A 15209-nucleotide genomic window follows, 5' to 3' on the forward strand; every position below is an offset into this window, starting at 1 on the left:
ATTTTGCTTGCTAGGCATACCTTATAGCTTAAGCTTATTCATATGAAAAAGGAGTCGGAGATCAATCCATAGAATTTATTTAATTTTGGCCCCGGTTGCTTTGTAATTCTTTTCGAACTTAATTGTAGATCCCAATGGTGAATATTCCCTAAATATACTCAAAGGTACATACTTACATTATGTACTTTAATGTTTTTTGCACGAAGATAAACACCGAACCGAACTAGTGGCGTAACGAAGGCCACAGAGATCCCTAAAGATTTTAGTCCGTTACACCACTGCATTGAATAGACAATCAACACCAACTTGTAATTGTTGCAAGTATCAAATATTGGAAATATTTGGTGTGTATAGTCTTCACGAATAAATAATATCGGTTGTTGCATTGATTGCTTTAAAAACAGTGCATTCGGAAGCGATGGGAAGGGGGGGGGGGGGGGCTAGGGGCTGGAGGCCCTAAAAAGAAATGTCAAACACAAAATTTCAGCTTTTTTTCAAAATCGAAAAACAAAAGAATTTTCATAATTATTTGCTTTGGAGTACCAAAGTATCTTCATTCTTTCTGGTTGTCAGGAACTTTCTGAATTGTCAGGGAAAAGGGCATAAACAGACATTCTTATACTCTGGCCCGGGCAACACAATTTCATCCTGCCCGCCGAATGCTTTTTATCTCGAAAACTTTTTGCCAACATATTTAAAATTTGGAATTCGATTTATATTTGCTTTTAAGTTTCAAATGCGTTCCGGGAACAGTTATTTGTCTACACGAGAGTAACGAAATAGGAAATGCCTCATTTAATCGAGTGATCGATTTATAGGATTCAATTAATTTATTTTAATTCATTTCTTTTCTCCATTTTACACGTTGTTATGCTAAGATAAAACCTTGCAAAACTTTTCCTTTTTCTTGTCAACAAGTAAAACTATGGAAACTAGTTATGAAAACCTTAAGAATATTGCCTTTAATTTTTTGCCGTTAAAATCTATTTGAGGTGTTGTTTCTGGCAATTCTTGCATTAATATAATCTAAAAATGTTTTTGCCTCCAACCATGGTGGTGGCCTACAATCAAAAACATACGATTTTGGCCTTTCTTCAAAATACGCTGTGCAGTCCCTCGATCTGACTTCAGGCGCGTCAAATCGACCCAACAAGAGACTAACTAAGATTAACGTTCTCGCCTAAAAATAGCATAGAACGATCTTCTAACTCAGCCTGGTACAAGAAACAAAAAGTTTCAAACCTTTGTGAAAAACTTTTTTTTGGGTTTTATGCGAAGGTAGGTAACATAATGTGTGAGAAGGAAGAACCGCAGGATAGGCTGTACGCCGGATTCTGTGAATCTTGCAATGAGTATTGTTATGAAAGGTATACATAGGTAACATAGGCAGGCACAAAATAAAAGGCCTGTCTATCTTATCACTAAGTTGAATAAAATGGTGAAAGCGTGGTAAAAATGAGATTAATTTCATTTTGAGCAGCCTTATAACACAAGGTATGTAAAAGTTGAATACCAGGTGGCCCCCAAAGAAAATCTATGTGTTTTTCTGGCCCAGCACTGGCGTATTGGTTTCGAACCCCTGGTGCGTTTTGTAAACTCCACTAGCCTGTGACGCAGGTACAACTCCATTTCTTCCTTCTTCCCCCTCTATTCAATATGTCGCAGTAATCTGTTTTGATACGCGAGCAATCTTGAATTGCGTAAACAAAGCCAGACTGAAATCTAAAACAACATTCTCAGTGCGTCGTATTTTACCGTTGTTGTTTTTTATTTTAGATACCAAATTGTAAACAAGCATATGCTAACCATTACTATTTCCGTCCGCTAAACAAGAAAGTTTTATTATTATTGTAGAAAGACCTGAATAAAATATTTTCACGAATAGAAACTATTGGTTATGAATGCAAGACGGGGAGACCACCTCCAGATATCAACATGACATGTCTGCTTACGAAATGAATCAATAAAGCTTTCTGAAAAGGGATCACTTCCCCTCCCTTACGTGAAGCGACATCCACAATAGTTTTCACGCGCATGCTCGTTTGATGCGAGGGCAGTTGACGTACCCAGGTATAAAGAGTCTCACCAAATCGTCTGACCATGACAATACGTTTCTGACCAATTATCGCTGGGTGTTCTGTAACAAGCGTATTATCTTTTACTTCCACGAGAAAAACAGGCCAATTAATTACGTAGGATGACATTATTACGCTGACCTAGCTCTTGAGTATAAATAGCTGCAACTCTATCATTTGCATTTTAAACCAGACGAGACCCGGAGTTACATGGATTGGCATGGAATTCGAAAGTTGATGCAAATATAAGGTGGCAATCATACGAATTAATGTAAGGTTATAACTGTTATCTTATTTCATTTAATTTTTCATATTTTAGACATTGGTTGTCATGTTGTAGAGAGTCGCTTGGATACAGTTTCTGAATTGATAGTTATGCAAGAGACGTATTCGTATACACCAAATGCTGGATCAAGGGTTTAAATCTTTGCGATAGAATTTCAAAACATTGTTAGAGGAGTACATTTTTACGATCAAAATACCGCTTACACCATTGTAGTTCTTCTTCAAGTGTATCACGAGATAGCGTAGACTTTCTAAGCATACTTTAAATCAAAGTATTTGCTTTTGATGTGGAAACATTTCATAATTATTAATTTCCTTTTATAATTACCAAAATTACCAAACATTCTTCTGTAACCAAGCTTTTACTGACAGTTTTTCAGATTGTTAGAAATTCAAATGGTCCCATTTTACTCGTTCGAATGTACACATTGTCTGCAAAAAGTACGGTTGTTTTAGAATTAGACGTTTCTTTTAACATCAGTGAATGTAACATTGTCTGCGGAAAACGATGAGCTACGTTCGAGTTACCTTTTTCCGTTTGCTGGACAAGCAACTGAAATAGAACCAGTAAATTAGAGTTTTAAGGAGAGCACTATCTTATGTCTGCTTCGCTAGTTTTTTGTTTGTTTTTACCTGGCATCCTTAGATCATTTTCAAAATGATAAGCTTAGGGAACAGTGTCCTGGTCCTTCTTCTCGATTTGTCCACACCTCGTGATTCCTGTGCCCCGAAGTGCCGAAAGCTGATTACTCCCCTCAATTTTTGTGAAAGTTTGGTCATGTCAGAGACTCAAACCCCAGACTCTACGATCTGTATTTTGACATCCTAGCCACCGAGCTATCCAAGCATCATCTTGAAAATGTTTTTTTCTTTAAACCAAAAAGCGCGTGCAGTTTGAGCTATAAAACCTGTTATACATTGATTTTCCTCCAACTAACTTTAAATGTATTACTTCAAGGTTATTTTCAAACCGTAATTACTGCTCTTTGATGAAATCAAATGCCAGGTTGCTGCGTCGAATGTAACAAAGATGCAATTAAAACATGATTATAACGATATTGTACAAGAAATGAATATTTGATGCAACGTCTCGAGCATAACTCTTCGCTCCTTTTTACAAGAACCAGTATATTTGAGTTCAGGTTGTTTGTTTTTAATTATTTCGAAAATCTCAGGCTGGATTCTTCTCAATTTGTTCTTAAACTTATAGGGTATAAACAGTGCCATTGCTCGCTTTTCGTTCCAGGGAGGTGTTCACGCCTCATTTGCCATCAAAGTAAGTGAGACAATCTTTATTTGCCGCCATGTTTGAATATTCACCGAAAAAGCACCCACACATGGCTAAAAATTCTCGTTTTTTTAGATAAAATGCTGTTCCAAATTGCATTTTACAGTAGCTCAGCCTCAGCTTGTTTTTATTTTGTTCTTAACTTTTTGACCAATTCTGAGGCTCGTGTTCTTTTAAGAACAGAGCGTAATAGAGGACGTTTGCATGGCTATTAGACGCTTTAGATGTGTTATCTTTAGATAATGCTGTGCTACCAGAAGGTTCGGAGTGTTGGATAGTCAGGAACAATGCTGTCACTATCATGAATCAGCACTTTGCTGAAGGGATAAAATAATGAAAAGAAAAGTTGACAATCATGGATTTATTTCAGAATAATGCGGGCAACCAAAATATTTTTGAGTGCAGAAGGAGATTACAGAGTTGAAAAAATATTTTACTGAATATATTTTAAGCACAAAATTTAGAAATTTTAGGTTGTATGCTACTTTGTTTCTAGCATTAAAAAGCTTTATGCCCCAGTAACTTCCATTGTAAAATGAAAGTTAAAGGCCAGTAAATAGTTCGGTCGTAAATCAATCGAAATTCAGCATTTCAGATAACCACATTGAATATCAATCCGGATTTAACCATTTATGCTAGACCAAACTAAAATAAGTGTATTAGAACTTAAAAAAGACCTCGAAGCACTACCTAATACGGAATTGAAGATGAACCGCAAATCTCCTATAAACTAGGTGCTTTTTATGACCTCGCCACTTCCATCACGCGGGCTAGCTTACTATTATGAATGCAATAAATGTTTTGGATATCGAGTCTTTGTTGAACCATCACTGTAAGCTAAACAGTGTGCAATGAAAACTGTTTACTTACGAAAGACAGCAATGTATGCTGTGCCTGAAGGCCTTCTTTAAAATAAACTTATTCGAGGTTTGCCTGATTGGAATGTTTAGACTTTGCCTCCCAATTTAACCCTCACTGTTTCCAGCTAATTCTGTAATTATTTTCAAAGTTATGTGATCTTTCTTCAGCTTCTCTTTATAATTGTAGAATTTCCACTGGTGCCTATTCAAATTTGATGGCTCTTAATATGGCTATTTAGTAACGTTTTGAAACTAAGTAATGAAAGAATTTCAAACCCTTCAACGCTTATTTCAAACACTCCGCTTTTCGAAAAGCAAAAAATTATCTCCCCCTTAAGCTTATGTCAATCCTGTGCCATTTCGTTACCCAATAAATACTTGCCTTAAAGCCTTGCAAAAGAAATTATCAAAAATCTGTTATAAGCTAATTAGGGGTTTTGCGAAAGGGGGAGTGTGGGTGTGCCACACCCTCCCAATAATACCTCATCAGGAAATTTCAGGTAAAATCCGCTCAGTGAAAGAAACGGTTTAGGTAGTTGAGAGATCTTTACGTCTTATAATCAATGAGAAATCAATAAAACCATCAACGGTAGTTACTCCGTTGGTTAAATCTGATATTCTTTTATATGAATGAAGGTAAACAAACTAAGCGTAAATGCCTTCAAGATTCTTGTTGGCACTAAATCCAAAAAAACCTAGCCTTACTCATGTACAAGTGTGATTTGTGACCATTTTCTCTAAAGTATTTGGGTATGAGCGTCAACTGCCATTCAGAATGAGCTTGCTCTAGAAGTAACGCAACAACATGGGTACTTTCAACACCACGGCAAAATTATACCAGTCTTTTTCATCTGCAGTTTAATCCGTTTGCAAAAATGAATATATTTTCATTAGGAAAAGAAGGATTGCTTTAATTGAATTCGCTTGAAAGAGTGCGTTTTCCAGGTGATTGCAAACCAGACTGCTTTTGAAACACTAAGAGCACTCTTATGTTCTGCTCCCATCTTGGCGTACCCTCAGTTTGATCGACCTTTTATTTTGCAAACTGATGCATCAAATGTTGGCCTTGGTGCTGTATTAGCGCAATTAGATGATAATGGCCATGAAAGGGTTATATCTTATGCCAGTCGGACCCTATCTCCTCGAGAGCAAAATTATTCCACCATGGAAAAGGAAGCCCTGGCTATTGTCTTTGCCACTCAACACTTTCGTGTTTATCTTGTAGGCCATGCATTCCAGATTATCACTGACAATCAGGCCCTTAAATGGTTGCATACTGTAGAACCTAAGGGTCGTATTGCCAGGTGGCTCATGGATCTCCAAGAATTTGATTTTACAATAAGCCACAGACCTGGTAGCTCCAACCAAAATGCAGATGCTCTCTCTCGTTTAAATCATTACCAAAATAGTCAAACCAACCCTGCTGTAAGTTGTTTAGTGAATTTATTACCAGATGCAAATCTGCATCAAGCTCAGCGTGCTGACCCGCATATATTGAAGGTTATTGAAATTAAGGAACAAGGTTTTCCAAAACCCCCTTCATTTGTGTGGAAAAGGAACCCCAATCTTTCATCTTTTTGGAGTTGCTGGGATCAACTGTATGTCAGTAATGGGCTGCTGGTAAGGGCCTTGGTATCTAAGCATGGGTTTTCTAGGGAACTTGTGGTTATACCTGATAGTTTAATCCCTAATATTCTCCAAAGTCTTCATTGTGGCCCATCTGGTGGACATATGGGCATTAGGCGCACTATAATGCGGTGTAAGGAACGATTTTTCTGGCCTAAAATGATTGATTCTATTACCAACTTTGTTCAAAATTGTCCAGCTTGTAGCCAAGGAAAACATGATTCCAAACAGACACGAGCTCCTTTGCAACCCATTCAAGTCAGTGAGCCATTTGTTTTTTGGGCAATAGATTATATGGGACCTATCTCTGAAACTGCTAGGGGTAACAAACATATTCTTGTCATGATGGACCACTTCACCAAATGGTGTGAGGCATTCCCAACAAAGGATCAAAAAGCCGCCACTGTAGCCAATACACTTGTCTCTCGCGTTTTCTCCAGGTTTGGTCCACCGACGGTCATCCACTCAGACCAAGGACGGAATTTTGACAGTACATTAATGCATGAAATTTATAATATCATGGGGGTTAAGAAGTCACGAACAACAGCCTATCATCCGCAGGGTGATGGGTTGGTTGAAAGGCAAAATCGCACCCTGCAGGACATACTTAGTAATTTTGTATCAGACCATAGTGGTGACTGGGACCAATGGTTAGACCAGGCCGTCTTTGCCTATAACACAAGTATACATGAATCAACAGGTTTCTCTCCTTATGAGTTAGTTTTTGGGCACCCAGCACGCATGCCCATTGAAATTGAGTTAAGTGTACCTCTGCAGAATCCATCAAGCCAATCTGATTATAGTCAGTCCTTACGCAAGGCTATCCAGAATGCCAATCAGATAGCTCAGAAAAACTTAGAAATAGCTAGATCTAGACAGAGTATGCATTATAACAACAAGACCCTCAAAGAATGGCAACCTTTTGATATTGGACAAACGGTTTGGCTATGGCGCCCCAAAAGCTGGAAGTTTGGTAGGAAATGGGTTGGGCCATACCAAATCTGCACTCGACGTGGGGTTAACTATAACATCAGGTCAAGCAATGGCAAATTTCTTGTAGCCCATCACAATCAACTCAAGGCTTGCCCTTTGCCCCTGGGCCAGGGTCAACCATTCCATCCAGTCCCTGAAACTCCAGGGATAATTCCTAGGGAGGGTTTTCCAGTTGTCCAGCATGAAGAGATGCAAGGAGTTGTTCAAAGGGGTACTGCCAGACCACCTCACCTTCGTCAGGTCATTAATCCCCCCCAACGTTACGGAGAGGTTGTTGCACATTAACACAGACCAACCTTTGCTACACTCAACATTGTAAGGGAGGGGAAGGTGTAATGTACTAGCCTGTAATCAATCTATATGTCATCATCTCTGTATCATGTTTGTAATGTACTGCTGTCACTATGCTTTGTACTCTGTTGTTGTTGATTGATTGTAACCAGATTCGTGTATTATAAGTAATTGTAATTAACAATGTAAGTTAGTCGTGATTCAGAATATGATGAATACAGGCGTATAAACCAGTGTCTTTTATTAGCGTTAACGCTACACAAGTATCAAAATTCGAAAGTTTTATGTTCCTTCGGCGGCAACCATAATGCCGCCTCGGATAGCAACTATGTCCTTTGCCCGTCCCAATATACAGACGTGAGTAGAGTCTTAGGAAGAGTAAAGTCCGTTATTATCATATAAATTGGAGTTTCGATTTTTATGCCATAAGTTAGGTTGACAAATGAATTGCAAAAGTTTTCAGATAGTAATTGAAGAATTTCAGGTAATTATTTTCAAATCAGGGAAATCGTAGTTCACACAATCCCCCCCCACCCCCTCAACAATGCTTGCCTCGTGACGGCCCCGAGTCTAAACACACTAGTTGTAAGGCCTGGCCAAAGGAATAAGACATCCTTAAAACGTTACAGAACATTTTTGCTCCAACATTGTTGGACGATGTTTTATGGCCTGGCCAAACGAATCAAAGAAATGTTAAAGCATCTGTTATGGTCACGCACTGCCGCGCAATTTCATGCAGTTACTGTGTTTAATTTGCCGAATTTTATCATACTGCGCTTTGCAATATTAACAAATGTTGTCAGGGGTGGTAAAACGAAAGCAACATTGTTGATCAAACATGGGAACAAATTTGATGGAAATCAAATTTGGTAAAACATCGTAAAACATCGTAAAACTTGATCGCCAAACGAATAAAACATGTTTTATGCAACAATGTTGTATGATGTTTTATGCCGATGTTTTTTTCGTTTGGCCAGGGCTTTAAAATAAACTACCATTACGGTTATTTCACAGCAAAGCGGTAAATATTTAGAGTAGATGACACACAAATAATGTCCAAAAAAATTAAGAAAAATTTATATTAGGGCTAACGAAGTCACTTGGGAGAAACAATGGCCTGTAAGCTTAAATCATCCCGTTTTCCTTCCCGTGAGCCTTCCCACTAATAAATATCATGCAAAAAGAGTTTTTGAAAAAAAGTTTGAAATAATAGTTGAAACAAAAAAATTGTTTTTTATCCTGCTGAAATTAAAGTTTTTAATTAAAAGGGATTAATCAATCCAAAGAAAGCTCAAACTTTAAAAAAAATGCTTTTCTCGAATAAACCCTATTCAAAAAGTCGGAAAATTAATTAATTACCAAAATGTACAATCTAGAAACTACGAGACTCCTTGAAAAATAATGATTGAAATCAGGGGCTTCTTTGGGGGCTTATACCAGGAGGGAAAGGGGGCTTATACAATTATTGGAGACATTAAGAAGACATTATTATAATAGCCTTTACCGATTTACGCATGTTTTTTGCTGTCTATGCTCGTCGTCTTGCGGTGTTTCTTCTTCACTACTATTTAATCGTTCTTTCGCCGTAAGCATTCCATTGGAGTCCGTCGAGCAGCCTGCTGTAGTGGCCTTTCCTTTTATTCACACATTATTAAAATTCCGCGTTTATCTAAGTAAGATTTTCTTTATAGGTATTTAATCAATTACTACCAAGAGTATGAATTTGCTGTCGAAATTCAGTAAACGCCATAGGCAACCTCAGAAAGCAATTGAGTTGAAGATGAAATGGTCAAATACGGTACACTCTTTTTTATGAGAACACACTTTATAAGAACACTGAGGCTCGATTTGCCCAAAAGAAAAGAACAAGACTAGAACATGTTCAACTTCAGATTCGCATTTTTGAAGTTAAAAAACAATTCGCATTTTGAAGTTCGCAAACGCTCAACTAATGTACATTCTCTTGACAAAGAGAAACATTGATGGGATTGTCCATAAACACTAGCAGTCATTGGTTTATTTGTAAACTTTACCCAGTAGAACGTCTTAGAAACTATATACAGGACAGTATGTAACTTCCCAAATATGTGCAAAAATCACTCTTAAATGGAGAGGGTAGCAGAGCTCCTTTCTATTGTGTTGATATTTGAATCAATAATTTCAGAATTTTCAGTCTGGGGCTTTTTTTGCAAGGAAATGGAAAACAGAGATCAAAATACGTACAATTCGAAAATTTCACCTTAATCGAGCCAATAACAAAGGAATAAGAGATGTACGAAATTCAAATTTCAGACATAGCTGTGAGAAATTGATAACCAAGGAGACAATGCTAAATATTTCAAAGTCTGCATAATTTCATTGCTCAATGAACAAAAATGTAGTAGGGGGGGGGGGCGGATTCCGGTTAATAGGGTCTCTTATTTAGGACTTACGATGGTGTCAGGCGATAAAAAAAGAAATTCGCTTCTAAGCAATATCGTGAAAAGAGAAATTGCTGAAACGTCTCCCTGCAACAGGTTTGGGGAGTTTGCCACCCTTACCTCAGAGGTCTGGCTATGTGCTTGGATAGCAAGCAACTGCGTCGTTTTATTTACAGTACTTTTCATGCCAATGAACAATCTTGAATATATATATCCATTTTGAATGGTAATATTTAGTTGCATATGAAACATAATTCTATAAATGCTGAATTGAACAGTTTTTTATAATGCATTTGATTTGTTGATAGCTATATGATTATTCTAAACTTCTAGTCAAGGCTAAATCTATTACAATTCATATTCACTCCATTCGACTGCTAGCACTAGAAGTTTACAAAATCTTGCACAACTTGAATCCAGCCTTTATGAAAGACTACTTTCTCCCAAAACCCAATAGCTATAATCTTCGAAAAATAGATACTCTATCTGTTCCAAAGGTTAAAACGACAAGTTATGGTATAAAATCTATTAGCTTTTTGGGTCCAAAGATTTGGAATTCTCTTCCAAATGAAATAAAATCATCAAAAAATGCAATTCAATTCAAAGTTCTTATAAAAGATTGGTACTTCGAAAATCAATGCGCCTGTAGCGCTTGCAGTCAATGACTTCCATAATGCAATCTCTTAAATTGCTTCATGTTAGTGTTTACTAGTGTTCACACTATTGTCAAACTAACAGTAAAAAAGGTATCATTATTATTATTATTATTATCAATTTTCTAAACAGATGAAAAATTCTTGATTTGTTTTATTTCAGGTAAAACAGCCATCATAGACTGTAGCAATGGGTGTCAAGAATGTTGACGAGTATGTGCTTAACCTGTTTTTCTTTTGATTTAATTGTCAAAAAATCAAAAGATTCGATAAAAAATCAATAGATTCACTGATTTCGTGATTTTCTTCGCCATGAATTCTAAAGAAAAATTAATTGTAGTTCAAACTTTTCTTACGTTAATCTGCTGTTTTCAAGTAATTTCATTAAGAAAAAAAATGCCATCAGGATGAAAAGAATTACCCAAATCTTCTATTATGTTATTTCGAGTATATAAAGAGGCAGATGTGTCATTTGATAGGCACCATTCCTAAATTTCATTCGAAAATTCCCAAACAAGTTTCAACTATCGTCAAATTTTTCAATAAACTTTTAAACTTTCTAAGTAAAAATACTAACTTGAATAAACGTTGACAGTCAATATTTCGTTTTTCTTCTTTAATTTGTTTTTTCTCTCACATCACAGCAATTTATTTGACGAGTCACCTCACAAAAAATACAAGGAGTCGACAATTATCGATGAAGGCAAAATAACTGACTTCAAAATCGAAGAAACCGAGGAAAAAAAGTCTCAAGAAGAAATAGCAAGAAAGATCTTTTACATCATACTCGAAGACTGGATGTACAGCTATGGAACTAAATACGATGAAAATGACTACAGTTCACTGCTGGATATGCTCGTAAAGCTTGTTGCAGAACAATTGCCTTTGAAGTTCTTTATCCCGGCCTTTCCATGCAAAAGTTGCAACACAGAAACAAAGGTTCTGGGGAGACTTCCAGATTTTGCTGAAGTATTAGCCATCACTGCTTTAGTCAAAACTCTACGGAAACTGGAGACTGTCTACGCTAAAGGAGCAAAGTTGACCATTCTGTCTGACTATCACACTTTTGATCAATACATCGGCGTCAATGAAGAGACATATCGGGCTTACCACGAAGCGTTGAAACGGATGGTGAACGAGGCTGGGGCCTCTGACATCATAGAGCTGATATCTCTATCCAGTTTTCCTGAATTTCTTAATGTTCCTGGACCAGAGTTGTGCAAAAAATTGAGGGATGAATTTGGAGGAAGCCTTGTGCTGGAAAACTTTGAAAATGCACTGAAGCAGGACGAAGAGATGCTAGAGAAATACAAACAGCTAAAGAAATTCATGCAGTTTGATCAATCACATCGCTTGCCTGGATCACAGAGAGCCAACACGACAAGAAGTTTCATCAGAGGGATTGCAAGAGGTATGATAGCCCAAGGTATAGCACTGGACAACTTTCTGAAAAAACATATCACCGAGATGAAATGTATTCGCCTCAGTATTCACCAACACCACCCTGCAACAGGCAAGTTTGCTATTGACATGTACAAAGAACATAAATGCAGCGGAGAAATCCTTCGCACACCCTGGCACCATGTTGTTGTTTTTGACACTTTAACAGGCGAATATTTAATCGATCACAAGCAAACCATTGAAAAAAGAAAAGTGGACGGTTCAGTTCTTGTCACTGTCCTCTACCAGGGACAACCATGGTTGCTTTTGAGAATTTACCTTGACAAACAAGTAACAGCAACGTTAGGTGTATTGCCGTTACTTGAAGTCTCTTTAATCAGGGCACGCTGTGGCTTGGTCGTCCAGTGCCAGTCTGCTTCTCCAAATGGGATTCCAAGTTCAGTAATCAAAGAAGAAACTTTGAATTCACTTATCAAAGAGTTCGGTTTGGTGGTTTTGAGAGGATTTAAAAATATCGAGACAGAAGAAGAATTAATCGAATTCTACAAAAAGAGAGCAAAATTTGGCATTATCAAGTGGAAGTTTGGATTCATTCACAAGGTTACCCCGAACAAAGAAATACCAGGCTACGTTAACAGCAATGGTGGCCTTCCGATTCACTTTGATTTGAATGCACCTCCAAAATATATGCAAATATCACAAGAGGAGCATGCTTATGAGGAATTCGTTTGCAGGGAGTTTTTGCTCTATTGTAAAGAGATTGGCAATAAAGATCAAGGAGCTACTGTATTTGTTGATGCTCGAGGAGCTGTTTTGTCTCTTACTGGCCAAAAAATTACAGAATGGAAAAAGACTACAATAGCCTATGAAACAGATTTGAATCTGAAATCTGAAAAGAATCAAAAAGAGTTCGGTCATAAGAGAGGAATGGAATCATACTTTGGTGGCATTGGTAATGTCTATGTTTACCCACTTGTTCTAAAATGTCCATGGACTGGCAGCGATGTCTTACGGTGGTGGCAAACATGGACAATGGAGAGGCATCCCCAAAGTGAGCAGCACAATTGGTCACAGATAAGGTCGTCCCCATCGGAAATGGAACAAGATATCAAGGAACTTGAAAGGGAAATCGAAAAGGTTGCCTTCGACGAGAGATTTTTCTTTGAGCATGCGTATGAAGAAGGGGACCAGGCATACGTAAACAACTATACAATGCTTCATGGGAGAAAAGCGTTTGAAGAGTGCAGAGAGCTGTGGAGACTGCAGGCAGTTCCACAAAGTGACAATATGCCAAAATACTTCAAGGATAATGTATTCTAACTGCTTTGTTTTTTGCTGTGATTTAGCAAGCTCTGTTATAACAATTTTTATTTAAATTTTAACAGTTCAACCTAAAACTCCGAGCGAACACCGAGTAAACTCAAGATTTATAAACATTTGCTGATTAATAACAGCTTTATTTAGAACCACATCGTCATACCCAGTTGACATGCTTTATTAGACGTTGTGCCATTCGTGTGGTTTACGACGGTCAATTGATTAGGACGATGTATAGCGTGAAAGTATTTTAATAAGCCTTGATCGTTAAGCTTCCCAAATATGTACTTGGAAGCATCCTGAATGCAAAACCAAAATCAAGAATGAGAAACGTCTATTAAAAACAATTCAAAAACAGAAGAAATATCCAAAACACAACGTAACTGTAGAATGTAGCTTTGTGATAAAATAATCATTTACAATTTCTTCCCTAAGAAACGTTAAAAATTTCAGGCAAAATCTTGCAAATAAAAATGCAGATTTTCAGGCAGCAGCATAGTCTATGGCAACAGCAACATCAAAAGCAATATCCTTCCCGAAAGCACCCTAAAATATTTGTTTCTTTCATGAATTGAATGCTAATCAAGTTTTTGATCTATATTCTGACATCTTATTCTCTGTGTGTCAGACAAAAAGCCTTTTTTTCAAAAAGATGGTTGTTTTCAAAGTAATATTAAATTTTGTACTATCAAATGATTATTAGCAAAGAAGTAGTAATCTGTAATTAAGGGATTTAGCAGTAACGCTTTTTCCATTTTTGACACTGCTTTGCATTCCAGTGTTCCTTTTTTCAAGGCAGAATTCAAAACAAATTCTTTTTTGCTATCTTGAGCAATTACTGTCTACGTGGTATAAGCGAGTACTGTGAAAATGTTGTTTTGCTTTGACCTTGGCTTTGTAGCCAGTGGAGTTGCTGAATTGATAAAATATTAACTACAATATATGTAAATAGAGTAGCATAATCATTCTAACGGGAGTATTAGAGTTTATTTCTATATTTAGCAGCATTATTCGTCAAATATATATTTTCATTCAAATAACTATCGGTCCGATCAGAACTGTATCAGATGAAGATTTTATCAAAGCAATTTGATAAATCTTTTTAATCGGCAAGTATTCATTCTAAAAATGTCGTATAGCATACTTGTATTAACAGAGCTTGTAATTATATCTTCAGAAATCAATCTACTCTATATTCTCATATTCAATTCTATGAAACAGTATTTATCATTTTACATTTACACTGAATTTAAATGACTACGATATGCATGTTGATTTGGGTTTTAATATACAACTCTTGCTAATAGTCCTTGGTACAATCAGTTGCTGTTTTGCAGAAAAAATGTACCTTTTCCCCTTTCCTCAAAACAATATTGGTTGTAAAGTAAAATACCATAATTATTCAAAATGAATCCATTGAACTGCACTAAAATTTGCTTTTTAACTTTGCAGAAAATAAAATTGTTCAGAGAGCGTGTAGGAGATGCGGTATAAAATATCAAAAATTTTGTATAAAGTACCAATAACTGTGGTAGGCATTACATTTCCAAGAGGTCGCTGATTTTGCAAATGGCAACGAGAATCACATGGACCTTGAAGCGCAAAGAATTAACGATCATTTTGTATAATTGAAGAAAAGATGATTTCAATTGATATTGAAATTGATATTAATATACACATGGAGCGGGCAAACATTCAAATGAAAAAATTATGCATTCAGAGTTATACGCTAATGGAAGTTGAAAAGGGGATGGCTAGGGGTGGTAATGTCCTTTCAAAGAGTCAATTGTTTTTCTTGAGTTTGCCACACCTTCCAAGAAAGTGGTCCATAGTTAGTCTATGCATGAAAATCTATGTCAGGAGTATTTTTTATGCAAACCGAAAAATAAAAATTTGTGTTATGTTCTCCAAAGTAAAACGTAACCTGTCTGCTAAAATTTTTCGCTTCATACAAACTTCTCAATTTTGAATTTTTTTTTCGAATCATTTTAAAGACCCTA

The 15209-nt window shown here is 36.7% G+C and overlaps 1 protein-coding gene across 1 annotated transcript; it reads left to right on the top strand.

The window, feature by feature from the left end:
* The first annotated feature begins 2061 nt into the window (after positions 1 to 2061).
* On the top strand, positions 2062 to 13347 carry LOC135693824 (uncharacterized). Its single transcript, XM_065212406.2, has 3 exons — positions 2062 to 2346; positions 10655 to 10704; positions 11136 to 13347. Exons 2-3 carry the CDS (start codon positions 10682 to 10684, stop codon positions 13210 to 13212), a joined length of 2100 nt encoding a protein of 699 aa, XP_065068478.2. The 5' UTR covers positions 2062 to 2346; positions 10655 to 10681; the 3' UTR covers positions 13213 to 13347.
* Positions 13348 to 15209: the final 1862 nt, after the last annotated feature.

The sequence above is a fragment of the Rhopilema esculentum genome, chromosome 11 (genome assembly GCF_057945365.1).
Source record: "Rhopilema esculentum isolate cy_ngs chromosome 11, ASM5794536v1, whole genome shotgun sequence".
Classification (NCBI taxonomy): Eukaryota; Metazoa; Cnidaria; class Scyphozoa; order Rhizostomeae; family Rhizostomatidae; genus Rhopilema; species Rhopilema esculentum.

Bases quoted from the DNA above. Each gene is read 5' to 3' on its own strand.
- LOC135693824 (XM_065212406.2), top strand. From the start codon at position 10,682: ATGGGTGTCAAGAATGTTGACGA. The intron at 10,705-11,135 runs GTATGTGCTTAA...CTCACATCACAG, and splicing joins GGTGTCAAGAATGTTGACGA to CAATTTATTTGACGAGTCAC.